This window comes from Camponotus floridanus, unplaced genomic scaffold, assembly GCF_003227725.1.
Source record: "Camponotus floridanus strain SB8 unplaced genomic scaffold, Cflo_v7.5 scaffold5, whole genome shotgun sequence".
In the NCBI taxonomy this organism is placed as follows: Eukaryota; Metazoa; Arthropoda; class Insecta; order Hymenoptera; family Formicidae; genus Camponotus; species Camponotus floridanus.
In genome coordinates this window covers 1,926,685-1,954,558 of record NW_020229658.1, presented here as the reverse complement: position 1 = coordinate 1,954,558, position 27,874 = coordinate 1,926,685, and the positions used below count along the sequence as shown (strand labels likewise).

The 27,874-nt window shown below is 37.0% G+C and overlaps 1 protein-coding gene across 1 annotated transcript; it reads right to left on the bottom strand.

Moving 5' to 3' along the window:
- Nucleotides 1–32: 32 nt before the first annotated feature.
- Nucleotides 33–23,416, bottom strand: LOC105257955 (synaptic vesicle membrane protein VAT-1 homolog-like). The gene is made up of 7 exons (XM_011268925.3): nt 22,758–23,416; nt 11,148–11,277; nt 9,615–9,830; nt 5,243–5,391; nt 4,963–5,122; nt 4,335–4,761; nt 33–4,183 (listed from the first exon to the last, which is right to left on the bottom strand). The coding sequence occupies exons 1-7, from the start codon at nt 23,069–23,071 to the stop codon at nt 4,158–4,160; spliced, it is 1,422 nt and encodes a 473-aa protein (XP_011267227.2). The 5' UTR covers nt 23,072–23,416; the 3' UTR covers nt 33–4,157.
- Between the last annotated feature and the right edge of the window lie 4,458 nt (nt 23,417–27,874).

Sequence of the window (27,874 nt, the reverse complement as noted above, 5' to 3'; positions counted from 1 at the left end):
AAGGAAGAAGCAGATGCAATCAAGTTTCACCCTGTGTTTTCGAAGCAATCTTTAATATAGCAACATAGTCAGTCTTACAATAATAAGCCAAAAATACAATCTATATCAAGCTTGACGGGGAGCAGGCAAAGGTTTTTCCCTTTTCCCGTGAGCTTCTTCGCAGTTAAATCGCGATCAAGAATCTCGACGGTGGGGGAAAAAGCGGTCGTTGCTTTCGCCCGGACCCCTCGACAAATTTTACAATTTTACACAATCATAATGTATCACGTTCGCAAAATTGTAGGTCCTGCTTTCTAACGATACGGGTTCGCATAACTAATAAGAGACGCACGCGTGCTCAATATCCTCTCATCCTCGCTCTCTATCGCGCCAACGGAATGATTACGTAGCTCTTTGAGACGAGCCTTTAAAAGTATTCTTCAAATATCAAAAAATTGTTTTGTCAAGCTTCGGAAACGGATTCCTCCGCCGCGTACCCCTTTTTGATGATTGCGAACAATTTCCATCTTGTCATTCTTGACAATCATTTCTAAAGTATGCGCAATTTGTTTCAAGGATTCGTTCTAGATATAAATCGAATTATTACTACTAAATGATTCTTGCGTGCTGGCATGAAATTATACATTTCGTTCATAATTATCGAACATGTTTCGGTTGCGTAGATTGTCTCGCAGTTTAAATTGTTTAAATTCAGTCGACTCTTAAAATTTAAAAGCGGCCCGGTCGAATGATGTAGCCGTTAGATATGCATTTTTATAAAATGTTTAGAAATTCAATCATATATGTATATATATATGTAGCAATTACAGAGATAAAAGCGACATAACATCGTAATATCCGCGCAATTTTTGTTCATTCGAACATTTTTCTAAAATTATAGTAGCACTTCACAGTTGCATTTTGATTTGACGATATTTAACGCGAGCATAAAATAACGGTAGCATAAAATTTCATCATTTTTGTGCAAGTCTGATTTGTGTAAATTTTTCTGGAGTGCGGCGGCCTCTCTTAAGTATGTTAATAATCACAAATCAATCTTAATTCTCATGCTAGGCATTAAAAATAACTACTCACGCAAAGCATGTTTCGAAAAGAAAAAAATTGAGAATACATAAAATAAAAATACACTGTTAGCTGTACAGGTGTTGCATGAAGCATGATATTTAAAATATAAATAAAATGATATAAAATATGTGCGAAAACACAATTTCGTACGAGATTTGATTGTTGGGAAAATTACTAATTATAAAAAATAGCCTGTCGATTTTCGCGTACGCTCTCTAGATTTAAAGCTCTCGCATCTAATCTCATGTATAACACTCGCACATCCCAGACTTATTGTTCTGACATTCGTGCTTCGGACCTAAAGAATCAGGGCAGGAGGAAACGATTGATACAAATATATATAGATATATTATAATATAATAGAGTTATTTGATGAAACATTTAAAGCCTTACAATAAAATATACAGTATGATGTATGTCATCGTATCTCGTGTGTGGGCGTGTGTCGTGTTTTCGTGTCGGATTAAGTGTATCTCTTACGTGTTTAAAAGATGTCTCAAAATATGCAGCCACATTTATCATGTTTTTTGCATTTTTTCGCGCTTTTTTTGTCTTTTTCTTTTCAGATCGATATATTTTCTTGATGAGTAAGATATTATTATGTACTTTTTTTGGACCGAGAGACTCGATACGGCAGTAATTCTTGGCTCTTTCGCGCGCTTCTCTGACAATTTCTGACGAGATTCGCGCGCGGGATATCCTCAACACATACCTTTCCTCTCGTCCGCGCGTCTTGTCTTTTTCTTCTCGCATAATGATTTGTATAATATAGATATCAGTATACAGAGCTAGTATCAAATCCTAACGAAATCGGCTACACCAAAATTGTTCCAACGTTCCGGAGAGATATGCACACTTTGTTCTGCATCGGTCAGATTCTTCACTGAGCCGCATTCCATCGAGAGGACACGCCCTCGAAATTTTTTTTTTTTCCTTTATCTCACCTCCTCTATAGACAGACTCGCGAGGATCTTTAATCTTTCATTTATATTATTATGAAAATCTTCTCGCTCAACACGGATCGCCGTCAATAACACGTTCGCTATTTTTTGCACACGTAGAACGGCCAACAATATATCACGACCGTCGCAAAAATATCATTCGAAGGTTCGAAAGTTGAAGAAAGACCGCAATGCGGATGTAACATAATTTATCGGATTGCAGTCACGCATTCGGCGTCTTAAGCGACACAATTATGTATTCACGCGAGTACGTGATAATAGAAAATGAGGCCTTGCGTATTTTTTTTTTTTTTTGACTGTCGTTCCTTCTCGTAAGAAAAGCGATATATTCTATGATGCTAATTCATTAAATTACTCTTCATGTACATGTTGATGCAACGTCATTAAATATGTTTATAAAATTTCATTTAAACAATAAAGTTATTTAAAGGAGCTTTTAAAGTACATCATTGGTTCGCACATCTGAATAAAAACGATGAGATGTTATATTATGCGAGCATGTACATTATATTTTGTTAAAACTGATTCGAAAGTCATGAGGAGAAATAATAGTACGCCAACATTCGTTAAAATAATTCTCAAAGCACTTATGTGCCGAATAATATCTCTATTAGGCTTATAGTTTCAAGCCATAATTAATCAGTCTAATTACATTTTTAGTTAATTAATTTATGTTATATATCAATTCTCTTATATTCAGAGAGAGAGAGAGAGAGAGAGAGAAAGAGAGAGAGAGAGAGATTAGATATCAAATCTCCGACTATCCATCATTTTTAGCATATGACAAACATTAACACAGATCAATTTTTATTTAATTTTGTATTACATTTCGGATTTCAAAAATTTAATCGAAATATTTTGAAAGTTCGTTGATATATCGTTGCAAAGATTAATGCATGTGATTCGAAAAAAAAGAGTTATAATTTTGATTTGAAAAATATCGATTATAATAAGCTGTTTGATAGTTATATTTTAATATTTCAATTTCTTCTACTTCTCAATTTTTACACATAGGAAAAGTCTATAACTAATTTTACATAAAAACTATATGAAGTATGAAAACGTATGAAAAAAGAGCATCCAAATCTTGGCTAAATGCCCGGTATATGTAGTGTACTAAATATTACTCTTGACTTTCATGGCTATCGTTAAAATTTCAAAGGATCTTTCATCGTGACAAAAGGATCACGATGAATAATAAAGTGGCGTAAAAATATCTTTGTAATACGTAAAATTTATATACGAAAGTAATGCAGTTCTGCATTTTTAGCTTTTCTTTACGAAAATGCGACGTTAGCGCAATATGTTATTTTATCCCATTATAAATTACAAATAGAGGTAATATTATATTAGTATAAGAGAGAATGTTAGTATATATACTGTAGCAGCGATAGTATTCGATACAGATAAACAGAGCCAAGTAGATAGCTGTTGGATAACACACAGTTATTAAACTGCTGTTCGTCTTTATGATCTACATCGTCTTTATGAGCTCGATTGTTTAATAAGTACGGAAAGGTAGTTACATCCATTTCCTAAAATAATAGCGGTAATAAAAAAGAATCAAGCTGCCTAATGACTACGTGATATCCAATAGTCGTTTACTTAACTCCTCGCAAAATTAACCATTTAGTCGATGTGAAAAAATAAACATAACGTTCTTATATTCTGTAAACTACTGTGGACCGCATCAAGATTGTTATTTCTATTTGGTTGCTTTTCTTGTTTTTATAATATGCTGGTTGATTCTCCTCCCTTTTCATAATTCGCATGAATTCTTAATCTCGGCGCAAATGTAAAGAAGGATATTTACGTGCAGATGATGAGCGTTGAAAATGGTGATTCTTAGACATAAGAGAGTAATATGTGACAACTTAGTACAAGCGATTGATTACTAAATTGAAATTTTTCATATTCCATATTTTAATAGTTTTTCGAAGATTAATTTTCATCCATTATATTAAGTCGCATGATATAATTCGTTATCGATCATCTGCATGTAAACTTTGCGCGATATCGCTCGTTACATATTTAAAACGAACTTAATTTCTCGTTCTTTCGGGCAATAGTATTTTTTGGAAAATTCTTGACGTTTACGGATATCAATTTTTCGCCTTAGTTTCCGCTAATTCAGCTAGATTCCTTTTCTTTAGAATCTGAAACAAAAAATACGGGCGAATCTTCAGACTTATTGGGTTTAATTTAATATTTATAGAATTCGAAATAACATGTCTGATATAATTTTGTGTTTCTAAAAATTACTTAAAATTCTATTATTTATTACTTAAAATTTACTTATTTTCTTACCGCTATCAGATTTGTCTTCTGAGGTACCGTTTGTTAATTCGGGCTCCTTCTTCTTCTCTCCCTCTTCCGACTCTACGCTAGACGCCTTCTTCTCCTCCTGATTTGCGGCCTTCTTGTCTTTCGCTTTGCCTTTAGCCGGCGTAGCTGGTTTGGGCTTCGGCTCCAGACTCGGATCCAGCACGATCTTACCGATGTTCTTGCGATCGTGCATTTTTTGCATAGCCTCGGGTACATCCTCCAGCGCCCATGTTGAGTCCACCACTGGCTTGATCTTGCCCTCGCTCCACAGTGTATACACTTGATTCACTGCTCGTCGAACGAACGCGTGACTGCCGTGTTGGTACATTAAGTGGCGTAGATTCAATCCAGACAATGTCTTGTTCTCATCAAATAGCTTTATAGGCGATACTTTATCGACTTGCCACCACTAAACAATTAAACAAATCCGTAAAAATGACGGAAAAATAAAATAAATTAAAGAGACATTATAAAAAAAACATTGAAGAGATGAATCGTTCAAGAACACAACAAAATTTATAAAATGTTACGGAATGTTGTTCAATATGATATATTTTTTATTCGAATAAATTTTATCATTTAGAGAAACCTGTAATGTCAAATTACGTACTGATCGCGCTGCGGAAAAGAAGCTCTTAGTTTCCCCGGTGACGACATTGCTGGATCCATAAAGAATGTACTTGCCCATCGGTTTCAAGAGGGCGTAGCCCTTATTACATTCTTCGCCGCACAGACAGTCTAAGACAATATCTACGCCTTCCGGGGAGATTCTGAACAATCAGAAATACGTATAGCAAAAGCGTAACATTTGATATTATATATTGATTATAAAATTAAAATTAAATTTTTTTGAAAAATATAAAGGCCATGCAATCGTATCGATATCTTACTTTCTGACTTCGTTGCTATAATCTGTGCCGCGTTCCAAAAGATGGTCGATAGTTCCGGCATTTTTGAGAGCTTCGTGCTTGGATTTGCTGCAGACGCCAAAGATAGTTACATCCTTCACGGTTTTCGCAAGTTGAACCACCGCTTGACCCTAAATGGAATAAAAATAATATCCCTCATCGACGTGTAATATATTAAAATTTAATATAAAAAATCAAGAGACATTCGCGAAGCAGCGTTAAAGAAGTAACGCATATGTTCCCGCTCGTCTTTGACATCTCGCTACAAAGTATGCTAAAAGGCACACTCCAATCCCTCCCATCTTTCTTCTTCTGTCTTCTTTTCGCAATGCAAGCTACTTTTTGTTGAGAAAATACAGTTACCCGCGCTGGGCTCGTGTTGGGCGCGTTCACTCGTAGAAGTATAACTTGAGAAAGGATGAGACGGGATTAAGAGAGGAGAAAAAAGAAGCGCAGCCGCCCGAGATTTTCAACAGAAGCGGCATACATTATTTCCGAGAATCGCGCGCTCGTTGCTTTTCATTCCTCTCCACCCCTTGTCGAGAATTCGATACCCGGCGACCGATGCCGAGAGCTTCGTGCTCCAAGAAGAGTATAAATGAGATAAAAAAAAGAGAGATGCAGAAAAAGAGGGAGAGTGATATAAAGGCAGAACAGAGGATCCAGAATCCTTAAGTAACCGCAACAAATTATGTATGCACGTATCACGAGAGAGATGCGCACGTAAAAATTATGCAAACTAGAGAGACGTATTTTAATTCTTCAATACAATTATATCATCTCAGTAAACATCAAATAACATTTACATAATTGTTAGTTGTAATTTCCCATTCAACAATATAACTGTTACGTGTTATATAATTGTTATATAACTGTTGCATAACATGTAACAGTTATATTGTTGAGTGAAAAATTATAACTAATAGTTATATAATTGTTATTTGGTGTTTGCTGGGATGTCTCCTCCCTCCCTCCCTCCCCCCCCTCTCTCTCGAAGATTTCCGTTTTACTTTGCGAGTATTTGTTTACCGAATTTATAATGATTATATAGAAGCTTCACTAACGATGCTTCACAAAGCAGAAATTTTTTTCCTCTCTCGCAGACAATGATTTAATTAATATTAACTGATGCGCGATGAAGAACAAATCACCCATCACTCCTCGTTCATCCTTCCCTTGATGTAAAGATAAGGACGACGTATATAGCGTAGGAGTTATAATTCATACTCCCCGACAACAATGGGTATAGCCTAAAGAAATGCGATAGCGCGAAAACGCGGACACATTTACGTGTGATTCTACGCGCATTAGCCCGGGAAGCCAGTCACGTAGAGCAGAAAAGCTCCCCGTTAAAAAGAGAGCACTCGACTCTTGAAAAATACCGCTTTCTGATCACGTCGGGAGAACTTTCCCTCTTCTCGTGAATCTTTCAAATGGATCGCGTCATATCTCTTTCTTTCTGTCGTCTTTTCAGTTTTCTTTATGAACAAAGTGCGCCCGATACATTCGAGAAAGCTTTCAGATGTACCTGGAGAAGATGAATACACCAAGTGTACCATAGAAAAATATTTAGAAAACATGTATTCATTTTATAAAAATAATTATTAATTATCATTCGGTATTATTTAATAACATGAACGAACAATTATTAAGATTTTCAATAGCCACTTTAATCCTTGTTTAACTGATCCTTTGTCTTTTATTACTAGCACTAGAGAGACGAAAAAACAGTCAAAGCGCGTCGACCATTAATTTTTTTAATAACATCACAAAATTATAGCCGGATTTATGAGCAACATATGAAGCCCAGTCTTTTTATGCGTTTGTATTGCGTTTCTTTTATTTCGCCTTTTCCTCCTTTAAGTGCCTACCACCAGTGCAATAAAGTATGACTAAAATAAAAAAGCAGAGTTAAGACTCGTAGTTAAATTTTGGCTCTAAATTCGAAATGTAAAATACTTTCTCTTCTCATCGCATTATCTACACTGAAAAAAATTTCTAAGATTTCTGTGAGATGCATTTAGTGATGCATTTTTTGAAATATTTAATTTTTCTCATAATAACAAAATATTTAGTAATAGTTATAAACATTTTACAAAAGCATATTTTACATTTAGTTGAATCCACTAAATATTACATTAACTAAATTATTTCGTCTTAATCACGTTTTAATAAGTTTAATTAAAACTATTTCGCAGTGGGTGATATTTGTCAAATTTGGATTATTATAACCAATCCTTTTTTTTCAGTGTAACATAAAATTATAGAAGAAATAAATGTTATAAGAAAGTTAAGATATTAAAGAGGATAAAAAACTAATGTCTATCAATAATATGATATCTCATTCTAACTCATTATGAACAAAAAAAGTGGATACAATGGCGTAGGAAATCTCTCAAGTATATCTCACGCGTATTTGGATTTAAGATAGTTTTCTTCTTTCCGTAGCACATAATTACATCTTACACGTGGCAAGAAAACACCTTTGCGAGACATTCGGAATGGAGTTAGGATCGTTGCGGAAGTCATCTTTAATTAAATTCTTCAAGTTCTTCCGTAACACCATAGCAGGGCATTCATTGATCGGGCTGTCACCGGTTGTACACGTGGCACACGATACCGACACGGTGTGAAAACAGCTTAAAATCGCGCCACGTGGTGGTGATGTGCCGGTGATGGTGATGGTGATGGTGGTGGTGGTGATGGTGGTGGTATGGTCTCAGACGGGCGCGGTCCATGACGGTGGTCGATGAGAGAGCGAAAGGTTGCCTGGCAACCCTCACACCCCCGTGCGATCTGCGTCCCGCATCCCCCGTAGATTTCGCCTTCCGTCTCAACCGTCTGGGAAAGGGGGCGCAAAGCGGCCGGCGGGGAGAGGGAGGGAGGGAGGGGGTGGTTTGCCGCCAGCCGTAGTTGGTTTCGGGTGTAACCTGTTGAGCCGTATTGATCCCGACGGTTCTTCTTTTTCTTCTTCTACCTCTCCTCGTTCGCCGTCGAGAGAGAAACCACCCCGCGTGGCCAAAGAACCCGGAAATATCTCCTTGGTACTTTAACCTTCTCGATCCCCTCCGCAGCCGCCCCTCGATTCGCACCAACAGCTATCCAACTACCATGGCTTATATGAAATTTCAACATTCGCACCCCGCGGAGGGGATTTAAATTGGTCTACAGAATGTGAGTAAATAAAGCTTGGCAAATCTCATTTTGGTAACTCGAAGGGGGAGAGAAAAAGGAATTTGTAATATTTATCGCATAGAATTTAGGTCTTTAATGATGAATTTGCTTGATATCCGATCGTCATAATAGTTAAAAAAAAATATCCTCTGTTATATCCTCGTAAAATGTAGCGTAAAGGATATAAAAAAAATGTCATAAGTGCCGCATCTTTCGCATACAAACGTTTTTTCCATAAAACGATTCTAGCAATAATGTTAATGTCGCTTGCTTCTCGGCGATATAGATGCGGCCGTAATACGCTACTTATTGGATTTGTAGTATGTTCCGAGTAACGTAAACACGCTTCGTAAAGATATGAGCTATTCACGTTTACGAGCCAAATGTCTATGCGCGAGACATTAACTCGTTTATGCACACACGGTATGCACCGTGGTAAAGCTGTCCAAACTCGCGAAACCATCTCTTCGCAGAGTCGCGTTATTGTTGGCTAAACACTTTTGTGCGTTAAAGGCATAATTTCATACGTATACACGCTGTTTAACTGTTGCTGTTTAACGATAAATCATGTGGAATTCGACATTATTATCGCGCCTGCATTGTGCCATAAACCTTAATACAATCACGCGCACAATAAATTATACAAGTAAATAGAGAGTTAAAAATATACACGGAGTTAATAATAAATCGTGTACTTAGTATAAGAAACAGAGCTATTAATAAATGTTGTTGAAATGCTCGATCCATTTTTATGGTTCAATGTAATATATAATTACGAGATCTTGAAACGAGTAGAATCTTTATGATAATGATTACAGAGAATTTTAAAGAGAAAGTATGATTAAAAAAATCCTATACACAATTGAGCATAACAACTTTATCATTAGTACTGCAACCGAGGCATTTGTGAAGAGGAAGAAAAGAAAGAGAAGAATTAAAAACAAAAGATCGAACGTAATAATTACGATACATCCATAAGCATATTGAATCCTTCATGATTAAGGATAGGATTGAGCGGAGAGTGTAATTAAAAAATACAATTCATCATCCCTCCCCCCGTATCTTGAAAGAGAGACAGCGATTTCGCGCTTCTTTCTTCTTCCCTTTCTCCTCGTTTTCTCCTTTCTTCTTTGCATCCATGATATAAATACAAATGTGAGAGAAAAATTCGTCGTCTTACCACACCGCCGCCGGCGCTGTGAAGCAGCAAGCTCTTGCCGGGCGTGAGATGGGCCAGTTCGAAGAGCAGAATATAAGCCACGGTATAGTTCATGGTGATGGCGGCCGCGTCAAGGTAGCTCATTCCGGGTGGTAGCGCGAAAACGGACGTTGCTGGAACGGTTACTAGCTCCGCCCACGCTTTGTGATCGGGAAGGGCGACCACTCTATCACCCACCTGTTAAAAAAAAACCATTATTTTCTCGACAGTGTCAAAACAGCACTTATACCGTGTGCTGTAAATCAAAGGTTTTATTCTTGATTTGAAAGCACATTTTTAGGGTCGAACTTAGGGAACGAAATGTCTTGTCCTTTCTAAAAAACACAAAATCCTGTTTAAAGTTTAATAAATTAATACTTTTATTTTTTTATATAGAATGTGTGCATAATATTATATTTTCAGGATTACTCTTACGAGTCTTGGATGATTGGATAAAAAGGATGTAGTGAATTTTTTACACTTCGTCTCCTTCTTCGTGAGCTGCTTTACCGAATTATGCTTCTCGCTATAACACATCCGTTTTAGCAAACAGAGGCAGGAGCAAACTGCTATTACTTCCGATCCGTACGCTTTCTCCTCTCTTCCTCTTTCTGGCGAAGCAAGGCAGTCAGTTTCACACATGCTGGTCGGATATCTGACCCTAAGCGCCTGGAGAGCTTGCTTCTCTGCCTACCTTCTTCTGACCTCGAAAAGACTTTTGCGAGTCACGAAAATAGACCACCCTAAGTGTACAAGCTATTTCATACGGCGACGCCCTAAAGTCCGCTGTAAAGAAATTCCGCGGATCTACTCCAGGAGACTCGATTCATCACGAACATGTTAAATATGATAAGATCCTTATATAATCTCAGGATACTTTATCAAGATACATGAGGATTTTTGCGTGTGTTTTTCTGACATCAAAAAATCATCATGGCGAGAAAAAAGGTAGCCTCCCGTTTTATTTATGGCACTATATTGTATATATTTCGAGAGCTTTGAAAACACGTAGCCAAATGTCAAAGCTGAAAATCGATACAGGACCACTATTTTAATACGCAAGATAGCTCCATCATCCAACTGAATTGGATTAGTGCGTTACTATATAGATAGCGTTCACTAGATTGAGCTTCTAGTTTCTATTAAGCCCATAGAGGAGATTTTGCTTAATCAAATCGAAGGAGAAGCTTGCGCCTTGTATAATTCAGTTATGTATATTTCCGTCTACATGTTGCTTACGCAGATGAATCTATTTCCATGATGTGTACTTCGCAAAATTATCAATAATATTCGACATTGTTTGCATTAATCTTCTCTGGATTTCAACGAGATTTCAAAGAGAGAATAGAGGCAGAGTAATTAGTGACTATTCACACGATGCAATCGCATATAATTCGATACATTTTGTAACAAAATTCCGAATACACGTAGGATTTGGAGACACAAACTTGTATACGATTTAAGCTTCGTGCTACTCCAAATCAGATTCGTTAAAAGTTTCGTGCTTATACTCACTTTGAAGTTCTCGACTCCCTCGCCGACTTGTTCAATGTCACCCGCGCACTCCGAGCCCATGATAAACGGAGTTTTTGGGGGCGAATCAATCGCGCCTTGCCTAGCCATCAAATCTTGGAAGTTCAGTCCGCTAAAGATGAAAGAAATTTTATTAAATTACGATTAATAGCAGATAAAGGTAATATCCATAAAAAATTTTATTTTAAGCCACAGAATGTAACAGTAGAATTGAGATGTCAGAAATTAATCCAATCAAGACTTATTTATTCCTGTCATTTATTTTATCCAATAACCATTATTCATTATTAGCTCAACATAAAGAGGGGACAATATTTTACTAAATTCTCTGAAAATTATTATCCTTCTCACTGTCATAGTCAAGAATTTCGTTTCAATCTTAATGTCACGAAACAAAGGGTGTGCTCGTTTTCTGCGAAACACGTCTCGATAATAAAAAAAAAATCCCGGGAGAGTCTGAATTATAAAATCCCATGATTTACGTACGTCATACGCGTGACATGCGCACATCTAAAACGTGGGGAAAAGAAGAGGCGAAGAGGGTTGAAATGGAACCATTTCACCTAACAACGAGTTTGTTCGCGGTTCGCATATAAATACACGTGGCAGTTACCTTCGTCCCCATGACAGGAGGGTACAAAGAGGCGAAGGCGCCGCGACGCCTAGACCGATGCCTGGCGTCGCACGCAACGCACAACGGCAGCGTCGCGACGTTACTCATCGCATCGTGGAAATATTTACTATCGGTATCTCCGATGAAATATTCGTGCATTTCGGCGAAAATTATCCAAGAATTTTGTCAAAACGATGCGTGTATCGACACATTATTTCATTCTCTTATAATTATATTCACGAAAAATTTATAAATTTATTACATTGATATAATAAGAAAAATAAATTATATAATATTATATAAATTTATTATATTGATAAGAAAAATATATAAATTTTATTATATTAATAATATATAATAAAAAAAATAAATTATATAGTTTTAGAATAAGTGAAATATATAATTTAATAAGCATATAATTTTTATATATTCTTCATAATATTAAATTCTTTCAATTAATAAACTCTTAGTAAATATTTTTAACAATTCTTTTAAATAAATAATTTTACAATTATTTGCAAATATTTTTAATAAATTTAATAATAGAATGTCTACAATAAAGAAAGAGAATATGTGTTATGTATATATTTGTTCATTGAATATTGTATTTTTTTCGCGTAAACTTATCGATGTTACAACGCATTCGTAACTTTCGGTTAGTATAGTTTGTTGGCTTGATTGAAAGAAATATTTTACTTTCGACAGACTGCCAACATGTAGGTTCCGTTGCACTTAGCCGCAAGATATGTCGTAAATTGTTATCAACTCTCGCGATACACCACGTAATTTCCTGGAGTCCCGAGTATATAGTACCATATGATGAATCATCGTGGACTCGCTGAAATTTTATCCAAGGTCGGCGAACGTATCGCAAACGCCCACGCAATCCCTTATCGCGTTAATTTTTTTTATTATATTTCATGAAACGTTATTTTTTCTTTCTTTGTTACGCATCTAAAATATTTCTGCAATGTAACAACAATAGTCTGTGCTGTATAGGAATAATTATGAAGCAAAAGAGATATATAAACAATAGGACATCAGTAATACTTCTAATACATATTAAGACAATGTGAGTCATTTGTAGCATGTGACTAATGGTTTCAGCTTTTCAATTTACCACACATACTTAGATGCGTTGCAGCTATTGCGTGTATAAGATAGCCCGTGTTTTGCCGATAACCGTAACGAAGGAAATTGCGGTCGAGAACGATACACCGCAAAAAACAGAAGTTCGAGCGATTTACGTAACGACGACTAGACGTATCGACCGCTGCTCTTTCCGAACAATCGAATTTCATGGGATTCTTACGGAACAATGATATAAGAGATTAAATTCCTCGATACTGTCGAAGTGTAATATAACCGTGGCGCGTGTAATTAACAATCAACATCGCGAGCACGATAACAGTGATTGAATCTGGTACGTCATATTGACACGTCACGTGGATCGCGTACATTTTTTGCGTTCAATAATACGTGTCGGGCGAGGCTGCAATGCGTGGAAATCGCGCGACTTACGCATCATTTATTGCAATTCGCGCAACCGCGAACGCGTCCCGGCAAAGGACGTTGCATTGAATCCAACGTAACGAGTGGAGAAATACAATACGATGATTCTATTCCGCGGTTTATTGACAGGTGTAAGCGAACACCAGTCGCGCGAAAGCAGTCGCGGCGCGTCGGATTAAGCCCCGATTCTATTAAATTCTGTCTGTCGATGCGAAATATTCCCGCCTGTCGCGAATATACGGACTTATCCGTATATTCGTTCGCGCCCGCGGTTGGAAAAATCCAGCGAGTTAAAATTAGCGATCTCAAATGGCCGTAAAAACGGCGCGGCTCGCGCTCTGACAGGAGGGTTGCCACGCGATTAATATACCGAGTGTCTTTGCGCAAAAGCGTAGCGATACAAAGTTACCCTGCAAACTCTCCCCTTTTTCGCGTTTATCCCTCCGCGTTTTAACATATGGCTCTAGTCCTTACAATGTACCGCAGTGCGTAACCGCAATATGATACCTAAGTTATACAATAGAGTTTGTAATTATGTTATTATAGTTGTATATTAATTATTGAGGAACGGGGGAGTTGGGGGAGAAGAAAATTGATATATTTTTGCCTCCCGGAAAATAGGGATGTTTCAGAGCGACCGTATCAGCAGTTTTTTGAAGAAACGCATTTTCGTGAAATCATCCAGCAGTTTATAAGTCAATTGATTAGGTTTGCATTCGCTTTTTTATATCATGGTTCGTGCTCTTATCTCTTCTCTTACTATATTTTCGATGAAGTTTTTCATTTGTGATGTACCAGAGTGCATCAACAATTATACGGAGTATTTTTGACTGGAATCTATATTTTACATAACAAGCAAATTTAATCATTTTTAAATGCTCGCTTTTAAGTGTCACTATCAGCTGTTAATGCAAATTCGTTGAGCGCAAGTGCGAGATAGTTAAACGTAACGAAGCGAAAACATATTCCGTCCCAGAAAGATAAAATAAAGCAGCATCGACGACGCAGCTCGGAGATATGGCATAATGAAATTCTGGTCGCGACCCGTTTCCCATCGCCGTGGCTACCGCGCAGATAATGTGTATTACATGATTTAGAGCCGATCGCGCGTCACGCGAGACGCTTTCATTCACCTTGTAAGACACCGCATTACCGTCCATTACTTTCACAATTTGTCGTACTTAGGGTCGTTTCTGCTCCTTCCGTTCGCCGGAGTTCATACAAGCGATCGTGACGGGAGAAAAACGGTCCGTTCCGGTCACCAGCAGAATTTCTGCGTAACGTCATTAACCGTTTCGACGTATCCAACATGTATAATGTGTAACTGCGCGATAGAAAAGGGCGAATAATAAACAATGATTGGGAAAAGTAATTTATTTATATTTATTACAATAAAGTGAGAGGAAAATCAACTTGATTTGATGATAGGCGATTTCTGTATCATTGAGGCATATATTTCAACGGTATAATAAATTAGACTAATTTGAGCGGAATGAAAAGATTCATCAAGCGATGTGGGTTCTCTGTCCCCTTGGTAGCCAGAGAATTTTACCTGAAAATTTCGTCGTGGGAACCAGAGTAACCGCGTCCGATGATTCGCTCTTGTTGAAGAGCCTGAAAAGGCACGCGGATACAAGGACAAGGGAAAGGTTCAGAAGTTACGAAGTTCCGAAGACTCTTGCAATCGCTTAATTCCTTCAAATTGCGTCGAATTAAGGGGAATAATTTTCTCCATTCTTGGCAAGAGGCAATTGAACGAACGGACTGGACGACGCGACATGCAACGCACCCCAGAGTCGCATAAAGCTACACAACGCAAAACGGACGTAGAGACACGCACGATATACAGGGTGTCTCCGAGAGGAAGAAATTCAAGTTAACAAAGTTGCTTTCCATTTACACTCAAATGATACCGAGTCACTCAGTTATGTATTTTATACTCAGATTAGTGACGTCATTAGTCAGTGAATAAAAGGAAATAAACAAATAAAAGTTCATAACCTCATTTTTAATATTAGTCTATTAGACTCACTAAAGCATACGGTCTCGAGCGTGTTCGGATTAACGGTAAAAACTCAGTTGAATCTCACTTGCCAACATCAAAAGGAATGTGCGTTCAACCGAGTTATGACGTCACAAGTGAGAATTATCCGAGTTTTGGTGTAAATGGAAAGCGACTATCGAGGCGAATTTCGCACATAAATAATATCTCTTTCGAATTAAATTCTCTACAATTTTAACAACCGACATGATAATTATTTTCATTAGGAGGGGAAAGTGCTATTGGTCGAAAACACCCTGTATGCAGGCGTTTAAGGTAGGAGAGCCAGACGTCGCCCTTTAACCGCACGTTTCCACCACCACGTTGCTCGCGAACGTGTGTTATCGCGTAGATGTACACGTCAATCGATCGTCGGGGAAGACATCGAGGCGCCTACGAAACTATAACTACGTACGGTGAAATCAAATGCACGAATCTCGCGTGACGTTCGTTCGAGTGAAAGTGCACCCGAATCGCCCTCGCTGCGGCATTTTCCATGTGTCAGAAAAATATCGCGTATACACGATTTCTGCCTCAAGCGTTACGTCGATATCAGTAAAGTCGCTTTATCTCGAAATATTGCGCAAAATTTCCAAGTCGTCTCCTTCCCCCTCCGCCCCCCCGGCATCGAAATGTCGCGTACAGATAAGCGTAGTTTTCCTATGAAAATAGAAGAGGACTAGAATATCGACAACTTAATGAACGTATAAATTATGAAGTTAGAGAAGATGATAGAATAGTATATAAATAACGAATATTATACACTCGGGCGACGAATCGATTTTCCTCGCAAAGTCACAGGATGCACACAATGTAATATTTCCTGCCCTTGATTATTTAAGATACGCTAGGGGCTCTCTGACCTCATTCAACCTAAATCTTCGATGTGGGAGAAATGGACGATGAACAATGAGAAATCGTAAACAATCGCCAGAACAACAGAAACAAACAAATGTAATCCTTTTGCGAGCATATAATTGAGCGTTAAAACATAGTCCATAAATATGTCCCAGCAAACACTAAATAACAGTTATATAACTGTTAGTTATAATTTCCCATTCAACAATATAACTATTACATGTTATGTAACAGTTATATTGTTGAGTGGGAAATTACAACTAACAACTATATAAAATGTTACTTGGTGTTTGCTGAGGTGTATGTATTTATATAAAATGAGCACTGAGATGCCGGCGAATTAATGATACGGAGATTAAACTCAACATATTTATATACGTATTACATCATAAATTCGATATCGAAACTGTCGAAAACAGCGAGAGAGAAAAAGAAAGAAAGAGAGAAAGAGAGAGAGAGAATCGAAATTAATCGAGTAAAAAATTCATGAAATAACATGTCACGTAATCGCGATGTCTTTGAAAAGAAACACGACCGAAGGTTAAGTTCGCGGACTGAGGAAATAAAAATAACCCGAGTACGAACGCACTAGAGTGAAAAGTATATGCGATGGCAATTATTGTACCCCACGCACGATGGATGATCGCGCTGGCGGCGACAGAGTTATCAATTGTTTTCAGACGAGCTCTGCGGGGATACCGATATAATTCTTTGTTGCCTTTTATCGTCTCCCCGATGAGACTGCTGCAGACTTTTACGACAACTTCGATAGATGTGTTATACGCCGTAGATGTTGACTCTACAGATGGAAACAGATCACAATCAAGCAGATGTAACGGTGACAAAAGTGCATCAGCTGATGTGCGGACTGACGTTTGTAAAAGAAGAGATCAAAACACGGATTAATTACGCGTCATGAGAATTCAAGGTGTGATATTCGCACGAAAAGATGTAATTTTCCTTCAAGTATATTTACAACACATTGCATTTGTTTACACGCCTCGACTTTAAAATCTTAATATTATACTGAATATTCAAGAAGACGGGAGCTATTTTAATCTGAGAATATCAAAACATGTTGTTAGGAATTATAAAATGAATTAGATTAGAAATAGCTGACAGCAGAGTCTATTATACATGAGCGAGATAACCGAGTAGGAAAACAGAATCGAATAGTAAGACAACAGCTGCGCATCCAAACGCGTCATATTGTTTTTATGAGTCACTAGCGGACACATTGATGTACTACGTGTCGCTTCTATTGTTGCAAGTTTGTACAATAATTCTCGGTAAAAATAATTTTTATATTGATCGGACATACATTCAACATTTTGCGAATTTTTGTATCTCTGCAATTTTATCATATATAATTTTCATTTTTATTTTCTCTGTAATTTTATCATATATAATTTTCATTTTTATTTTCTCTATAATTTTATCATATAATTTTCATTTAATTTTTATTTTTATCATAATATAATTAGTATAATATCATAGTATAATTTTCACTTCTTAAATCTTGACCATTTCAATTAATTTATAAGAAAATGAGACCGCGGATATAAATTAAATCAGATGGATATAAATAATCGTCATTGTCTGGAAAAAAATGTCGACTCCGATCTGTCATGGTGATGAATCTACCGGTGATTCTCATATAAATGTCAGCTGACGCATCGCACTGATTGCACTTATTAAAAAGAAAGAGAAAATATGCATATACTTGTAATCTAGACGATAACCCGAGACGACGATTAGCCGACTGGTTTCTCTGTTTACCACCAGCGATATACGTACATGAATCATACACACACAGATGAAAAATTCTATCACGGGCAAACTGTAGCTGGCGGTCGCCTCTGCATATTTTAAGACTCGGTTCGCGCAATCGAATATCGTGCTGCACAGCGAGAGATCTTACGAGCTCTCTGGCTAATGTTTTTTTTATTGTGTATCTGTGTTCCATAAAATTGCACGCGTCGTTGCAAATATGCAAGTGGAACGATCATCAGATACATGTTTCAATGCAATGGAAACGAGAGAAACCTGCATGACGCACGGAAAAACGCAAACATCGAGCGGATGATCTACACGTAGTATCTTCTCAATTGACATAATGCAGCGCAGATGTTGTCGCAAATAGTTGAACAATAAGGGGACAAATTTGCGCTGGCAACTTTTCAACATTTTACGCGGTAATAATTAAAAGTAAAATGTAAAAATATTCATAATTATAAATTAAAATTAGTTAATCATGTTACAAAGTTGCAATCGAGATGAAAAAAGAAATAGTGATTTTATACATGACGAATACATGAAGTTTATTTTCAAATTTCTGGCAAAACATTTTTGCGTCCGGATAATGATAATGTGTATAAAAAATAATAACTCAGCATGATTCACCCGACAATATGAACGCACCGATAGATCTATGGGATGTCCGTATTGATCGAACCACACCCGTATTTCCTACACCCTCTACCCTACGCCTCCCTTCCGTCCTCCCATCCCTCGCACACACGCGGTTGTCAACGTAAATGCGTGCGCATAGAAATCGATGCAATCGTTTTTAGCCGAAAAGTTTCAAGCCGCGAATTGATTTAACCTTAATTTCATTATGAATAAGATTGTATGGCCAATAAGCTGGAGAAAGAATGATTGAACGAGAGGAGAGATATAATATTATTATTATCGGGGTTAATTCGAAGATTTATTGAATGTCATCGATCGAATCTAATTGTAAGATCAATGGTACTCATAAAAACGCGTTTCGCATCTATTCTAGGATTAGACTTGACATTGACAATTGCAGCAAGCATTTATGCATTTTGTAATTTTCCACGCGAATAATGAATCTAACATTGAGTAAATCGAATTTAAAGCATACAAGAGATTATTCATTCGAGACTGAATCAAGTATCGAGCGTTATCAGTAAAGTAATAACCAGATTTCTTGGGAGCTCACAAGAATCTAAAGAAAATTAAGTAAAAACTTGAGAGATTTCAACAATTTGTGAATCTGAAAAATCAAAAACTCAATGACTAATATCTTGATGCAAGTTCCAAGACTTGAAAATTCCATCCAAACAATCATAAATTTAGATCCAAAATTTTTTTACGCGAATGTATAGGCGTTAAAAAGATTGTGGAAGGATTTTTTTGCATTAGTATCAAACACGATTATACAACATACGGGGATTAAGTCTGCATATACTGTGCGTAGATAGACGGTGCGTGAATAATCGCGAAAATATTACGCATATAAGTAGATTTATGCACGTAAATTCCTTGCATGTATATAATATATATTCAGAATTTATGCGGATGAAAGCTCGTGCTGACTTTTTCGTGTAAGTATGTTTAAATGAAAGGCACCATTGTATCTGTCCCGTCGAGTTTATCATGCTAATGAGGTCTTAATATCGCGTTATGGGAAACTTTGAACGGATACCATTCAGCGAACGAGCGATATACCACCACGATGTCCATGTTCTTCTCTTTTCTTTCCTCTCCTCTCACTTTCTACTATATTTTAGGGGCGTTTTCAAGACTCGTCTTTCATCGTACTCGTGCTCTTTTTTTCTATCGCTTCCAATTTCTCGTAGGAAAACGTCTTCGAAAGAAGAGTACTCGTAGAATAAAAAAAAATACAGAATGTCGGATAAACCATGAAATACCATGATACTATTTATATACTTTATATACGATCGCATTTCTCTCTTTTCTGAAGAAAAGCGATCGAAAAAATGGAAATACATTCATGCGTTCTTGGATCTGTTAAAGTTTAAATTTCTAAACAAATTGGACAAAGTCTCTTTCATCTCTTTTGTCAAAGATATTTATTACACGTAGAATAATATAACGTTTATCGCACTACGTGGATTATGCTGTGTCTCTGTAGATATAAACGGAAGAATTGTTTTATTCACGAGCAATTGCCTGTTTTCTTCGATTCTTCATTCTTTCATGAATAGTCAAGAAAAAGAGATACGTAGAATATAATATTACAATCGAGTGCAAATTTATAGTAAAAATTTAATAAAGAAAGAGAAGTTCTTTTGAAAAGAATTTTACATAAAGTCAAATCTTGTACAGAAATTTAAAAAATTTCACTTAAAAATTTTTAATTATTTCAGAAAAAGAGATCAGAGATGACAAACTAAATTTTATCAAAGTTCACTTATTTTGTCTCGAATCTCTTCAAGAAGTTTACTCATCTTTGATGAACAATATCAAAAGAATATTTCAGATCTAATATAAATTCTTCTTAAAAGTTGACAAAATACAAAATTAAAATAATAAAGCAAGTGTTTCGCGCATAAAGAGTACAAAAAAATATTTAAAAAAAGCATTAATTTAAATGTTCCGGTAGCGATATGCGCTTTTAATATCACTTCCACTTTCGGACGCGACATCTTAAATTTGACGTTTCCTGCGACGAATAACCCTTTACTACAAAGGGCATATATATACGTCCAAATGCGTGGAGATCACGCTCACATGTGAAGCACGCTCGACTAAAATGGAGAATGCCTGGGGCCTGCGATGGCAAAGACTAATTTGACAAAGGGAGCAATTGCATTTCGATAAACATTATTGTAATAACAGCGCATTTAACCATTATTGTCGTTGATTTTGAATTTATTACTCTCCAGCTATATAAATTCACGCAAATTTATATTTCCTGAAATATGTGAATCAGAGGAGAATAAGCTTATCTTATTAAACAGGATGGGAGGATTTTATATACGTTTTTTTTATTTCTGTAAAAAAAGATTCTTAATTTTTCGAAGAATGTAAGTTAACGAGCCCCGCTTGTGTAACGACGTACTATCGAAACGACAACTGAACTTTATTTAGCCGTCCATCTCGTCGAGCTCGACGACGGGGGTGCGCGTAGCTTAACGAACATGTCTGCAGCGAGGCAGACAAATTTATTCGTCGTGCCGGCATTGGCAGCGTGATATCCTTCTATGGGGGCTATTTTCTCATCAATCCCAATAGCTTTTATAAAACGTGACTCACGCGCGAAAAGGTCCGCGTAAGCCTTTGGCAAATCCGACATTCGCCATCCCCCCCGAGCACCATCATCGTTTCTGACTGTTCGAGATGAAGCCAGATACGATACGATACGGTGAAAGTCGATTTCTTTCTTTATAATTGAAAAATCCAATTGATGTCTCTCCCCGGTAATAAATAATCGGGTGGTAACGTTGATTTACGAATCGACGTATCGGAAATTGATTAATTGATTATCGATCGCATGAAGCGAGTGGATATTTAAAAACGAAACACATTTTTATAAAATGTAACATCTCAGCAAACACTAAATAATAGTTGTATAAACAGTTACGTAACAATGTAACAATTATATTGTTGAGTGGGAAATTACAACTAACAATTATATAAATGTTACTTGGCGTTTGCTAGGATAGCTCCTCACTTTGAGCGTTAAATCGCTATTAGGCCGCTTTGATCACGCTTTGTGCTTCGTGCGATTGAATTAAGGGTACTTCGTAAGGATATTAAGTGTGTCGGTATTAAAATGCACAATTTGATTCGACTATTTGGATTGTAATATAAAAATAATATTTGATGTTAACATAAAGATTTATAACGCATAATTTTCATTTAGCGAGGCAAGCCGTAAACAAGCTCGTAAACTTATTTTCCTTAATTCCACTCGTTTAGACATTTGAGATCATAATTAGCTAGTCACTGCTATTGTGTATGACCCGCATATAAGTCATAAAGAATTCGTATTTAACGCGGTGGGAAAGCGAAGAAACACAAGCTAAACATTCCAGAGAATTTACGTTGATAGCCCTCGACAAAAGAACGGAAGTTATCTCATTCTTTCGATGTTGATCTTTTCGACACTTATATATCTCAATGAGAGAGATAATGAGAGGTACATATACAAAATTTGATCGAACAAGATTCCAACCGTGCCGCACCCTATTCGTGACAAAGAAAAAATCCCCCCAATAATTTTATGCATTTTTCGCTCATTTAATTTCACAATCAAATATGATTTTTGATTCTTAGCTTTATTCATCGAAGATAATAAAAATTTGTTGGAAGACAAATATAATTATAAGTTGTAAAAATAAAAATTAAAATAAATAATTTAAAATTTAAAATAAAATAAAAACTTGATATTATATATGTATTAATTATATATGTATAATTTTTTTACATACACATACATGTTATAAAATTTCAGAAATTTTCTCTTTACTTATTTCTTCTGATTATGAATCACTTTTGAAAGGATGATAGTTAAAGTAATTAGAAAAATACCAGACTTAATTAGCTGGAATAGAAAGTTCTTTAAAGAATTAGAGAGATTTGAAAACTGATACGAATGTATAAATCATGGCATAGGTATGCTCGACCATAAGCAGATAACCGAGCAAATATTGCTGCGTGAATTCGAGGCGTTCCAACAAGTTAATCGGAAAAAATATGGCTCCTATATTACATTGTTCCATCTAACGACTCGATATAAGTAACGGAGAGGATACATGTATGTGCATCTCGATTAAGACGAGACGAAGCTACTCACCAGGCTTTGACTCGTATCAGGACCTCTCCCTCGCCGAGGGTGGGCTCCGGCTTTCTCAGGGCCTTGACACTCTTCAGGCCGCCGAAACCATTGAGTACGATCGCCCGCATGTCCTTCGGCTCCGGAGTGGGCTTCTCCTCGCCATTTTCCTTCGGTTTCTCGCCTTCGCCATTCTCCTCGACCTTCTTCTCGTCTTCCTTGCACTCCTTCGTCGGCTCCTCCTTGTCCTTGGCGGGCGGCGGTGACGCCGCCGCCGTTTCCTGCGGCTTCTCGCCCTCGGCGCTCGGGCTCGTCTCGTTCTTGTCCTCTGCCATCTTTACGTCTTCCTCTTTTCAGACGCCCTGAAACTCTCAAGCTCACGCGACGTCCTTTACCGCGAGACTGAGGCTGACCTGGCGGCGGCGGCGGGGATATACCTCAAGATGGGGAGCGTGCGTTTGCACCGACAAACGAAGGAGACGGAGAGAAAGAGAAAGATGGAGAAAGAGAGAGAGGTAGAGATAGAGACAGAGAGAGAGAAAGAGAGAGAAAGGAGGGAGAGAAAGCGCCCGTTCGAGTGAGTAATCCGTCGACTTCACGGCACGCTGTTGTCGTTTGTACAACCCGGCACGTACGAACCCCACGGAAGCCGACGTCGTTCTGCGCCTATCGCTCCGCTCCGACACTACGCCGGCCGGTAACGCGCGCGTTATTGCTGTTGCCTAGCAACCGCGCGCCCTCGCCGGCCGACCAATCGCGCGCCGCCCTCGTCGCTCCGCCGCTGCCACGTTCACGCCGTTCGTCGCGCGGGATGCGCGCGCAGCCGCGGCCGCGCTGCTCCGCCGCAGCCAAATAGTCCCGTTCCCCGTCGTGCCTTCCTCGTCGCTCCCTTCATTCTCCTTCGCGCGTTCCTGCCCTCCCCCGTCCCCTTCCGCTGTAATCCCTCGCACGCTATAACCTAAAAATTTGAAAATACCGACTCCGTCGTACTTCGAGTTGGGCTATCGATCCTCGGCACGATGGATATACATGGCCGATATCGCGCCCGTAATTACAAATTGCGCGGAGCGATAAACGCGAGGAGGCTCCGATCTTGATGACGCGACCGTGTAATTGTTTCTATGAATAATCGAAGGATAGGGGAGAACGCGAAGGATTTGCGGGGTGCCATCGTGATCGCCGGTGAATGCTCCTATATCTAAAGTTTCTGGCGTACTTGAAAGCTGACGTGTAAAACAATCGCGATGCCCAAAGTCTGAGAATAATACGTTCTTATCGCTATGAATCATTGCTATACGGATGGGTCGAGAAAAATTTTCTTACATTCTTTATTTGATAGATTACTGCTGCGTCATTTTAGAAATATACGAGACATTAAAATTGAAGCAAACTGTCCTAATAAGTTCGTTAATTTAAATTTTTCTAAGATAAAACAAAACATTCTCTTTATTTATTTAAAAGCCTATTTTATATTGTGCGAAAAGAAAGCTAAGTTTTTTACTTAGAAAGCAAATACGCAGATTTTAATATTTTTGTATCTTCTACATCTCATAGCAGCAATATTGTAATATTGCAATGTTGCTGCAATGTTACAACAATAATAATATTGCTGCAATATTCTGTGCTGCATGAGTTGTAACGAATTTAGCCTTTCATATCGGGAATGAATTTTCAGAACATAATAAGCTTATATGTCAAAATTTTTCAGGAGCATTTAACGTAATTGTATATCTCGTGTTACTTTAAGAGTGTTACTTTTCATTGATATATCGCAATAATAATTACAAACTTTGGTGCATTTCGCCTGGTTAAAGTACGTCAAATAGAAGAAGATATCCTGGAAGAAGGAAGCGCAAGTTAAGGTCGAAATAGAGGGATTTCTTGCGTATCGCATTCACGGACACCAGAAAATACTCGATACTAATAACTCGCATAATTTACTTGTCGAGTGTGCGAATCTCGCCTGTTCCTTATGTCCGTCTTTCAACCCTAAAAATTCGCTCATCCTTCGCTCCTCGGTATCGCGTCTGCTACCCGTGAGTGGCGAGAAAGTAGTGCCCGAAGCAGACGACGCCCGAAACGAAGCACGTGTATTCCTACGCCAACCGCGATGTGCGTGGGCTTTCCATGTCACACGTCACACATACACACACGTGTGTGCGTGCGTATCCTGCCGTCCGTTCCTCGATTTAACGAGAAACACGCCTTCTCGACACATGAAGTTCTACTTCATGTCGTCTTCAGATGGAACCGATACTTTAAATACGTTATTTTCAAGCGATCTTTTCATGTATATTATATGTTAATGAGACAGGAAAAAAAAATTCGAAATCCCATACAGCACAGACTATTGTTGTTACTTTGTCGCAATATTGCAGCAATATTACAATATTGTCACAATATTACTGTAATATAACAACAATGATCTGTGCTGTATGGGATTGTTCTTTGTAATTTACAGCACTATTGCACCTGCGTCATTTATAATAAAAATTTTTCGAATATGCTACAGACTTGCTAATTTTGAAGACATCAGGATTATAATTCCGTATTGTAAAAATATAGGAATAATATTTAAAAATGTACGATACATATTTACATCCCGTATACTTTATAACATTTATTTGTATATTCTTTCGTAATGATATAATTACAATAAAAGCATATCAAGCAGAAATAAAATTATTTGACATAGTAAGTATTAAACTCACTTACATGTTAATAAAATCGATCCTCGTTTACATATGTTTATTGTATAACAATGAACACAAATCACAATCTGTGGCGCGATCGTGCGGTTGAATTCGCGAAACAATTGGACTGGGTAATGAGAATCATGCAATGAGGATGTGCTGATTGGGATGAATGGGTTACATTGTCGGGAGGGCAAAAAGTGCTCAGAGCTTTTCTATCGAGGTCCCTGGATGCGAGGCATAATGTCGAGAACGTATCGGAATTTTTGGAACATACTTGTATTATAAACATACTTATTTCTTGTTCGAAAATTTCAATTGTATTATTTTATAAGTGATAACTATAAATAAAAACGAGGAACGATATATATTTAATGTTAAATCTTAATTATTATAAAAATAATATAAAATATTATTCATAAAGAATAAAATATATAATAAGAATATATAATATATAATATAAATATATAATAAATATATAATATAAATATATAATAAGAAATTAATAAAAAATATTGATTTTAAGAAATATCGGCATCTTACGTATATCTCGTATTTAATTCGTATGTTTTACATAGTTCAATTCGCACGTGCTTTATATACGCACTCCTATATAATTTCGCAAAATTAACGTGTAGGTGCTAGCGAAGCGTGTTACAAGCATCGGTGTTAATTGATTGTATGGTAAACTCACGGTGTAGTTGCTTTGTAAAGTACGAACAATAAGCACAGCGTAGCGATTGTTTGTCCGTATGATTCCGTATTGTGTCAAGTAATGGGGAATACCTATCAATTATTAATCACGATACACACAAAGGTGCGAAACGAAAGAGCATATAATTTGAATACGCATCAAAGTACGCGTTATTGTTAATTTATGTAACAGTTCGCTTACTTGCGTCAATGAGGCTTTATTTTGCGCTAATCTCGGAATTGATTTGATATAGTGTCAACGAAACGCGATTGCTAACAAATTGATAAATAAGACATATGTAAGAGCAGTTATCACGTTTATTTACCATCTGAATCTTTCCTAGAATTACTTTGACGAGAGAATTCGAAAACGCATAATATAATCGAAAACATTGAAAAGAATTAGATTATGCCCAGCAAACAGCAAATAACAGTTATATTACTGTTAGTTACAATTTCCCACTCAACAATATAGCTGTCATGTAACAGTTATATAACATGTAACATTTATATTGTTGAGTGGGAAATTACAACTAACAATTATATAAATGTTACTTAGTGTTTGCTAGGTGTTTTCTCTTAATATTTTTTCTATTTCATTTTACTTTTCTTTATACTTTTTTATATTTACGTTGTTAATCTTTTGCACTTACTGAGCTGCTAAATTATGATTGAAATTTAGAGACATGTAAAACAAAATAAATGAGAGATTTGAATGAAAGATTTGTTTCATGCTTAAGTTCAAAGTCGCATAGAATATTCGATGAAAGATTATATTGTTTGGTATTCAAGCGAGTAATGAGGACGCAATTAATAAATACGATAACATCAACACGTGATGATGTCTATTTTGTATATAACGAAGATGGTTGCTTTGTTCTACACGCATCATTTATCATCGCTCATAAATTTTTACTTCGGGCTTAACAATAACACGTTGCGATTATCAGTGCGATATGAACGCGTCATAAAAAGAAAGTTGACGTATTATCAGCATTTTTATCGTGCATCGATATGCGTTGCAAAACTACGATCCTTATAAATTGAAGCTTTCCTTCCGATATCGCGCAGGTATAATCGAGAATCTCCAAACGAGAAATATTATTCGCATGTAAATTCATAGTATTCCCAGCAAACGCCAAATAACAGTTATATAACTGTTATGTAACATGTTATATAACATGTAACAGTTATATTTAATGGGAAATTACAACTAACAATTATATGAATGTTACTTCGGGTTGTTTGCTGGGTTGTTATTAATCAATATGGACAATGTACTCTACATCAATATAGACAAATAAAAAATTTAAAAGACGTCATTTGAATCGTCGAAATAAGCTAATCAAAACAGAAAACACGAGCAATGCGAATCTCACATGCGGGTTTGTCACATCACGTTACAGTTCGCAAGCCGATTACGCGCGAATTATGTCATAATCAGCTGACGCTCCAGATTCGAAATTCGCGTTGCATCCGGTCTGATTCGAGTCTTCCCGGATGACAGAATTTGTCGATACCTTGGGCCAACATTCACGTCGATAAATGTTAGGCTGTTTTCCTTTTTTTACTTATATCTTTTTTCTTTACATTTTTGCATTTTTCTTTCTTCTTCGCAAATTCCGATTATATTTCATTCAATCTTCCGCAGATGCAGTTACTCTAACAACACATGTCCAAAAGACGTCCATAGAATATTTGGAGGACAGCCAAAGGATATTTTATGTCCTCTGAATGTCCTCTCGATGACTT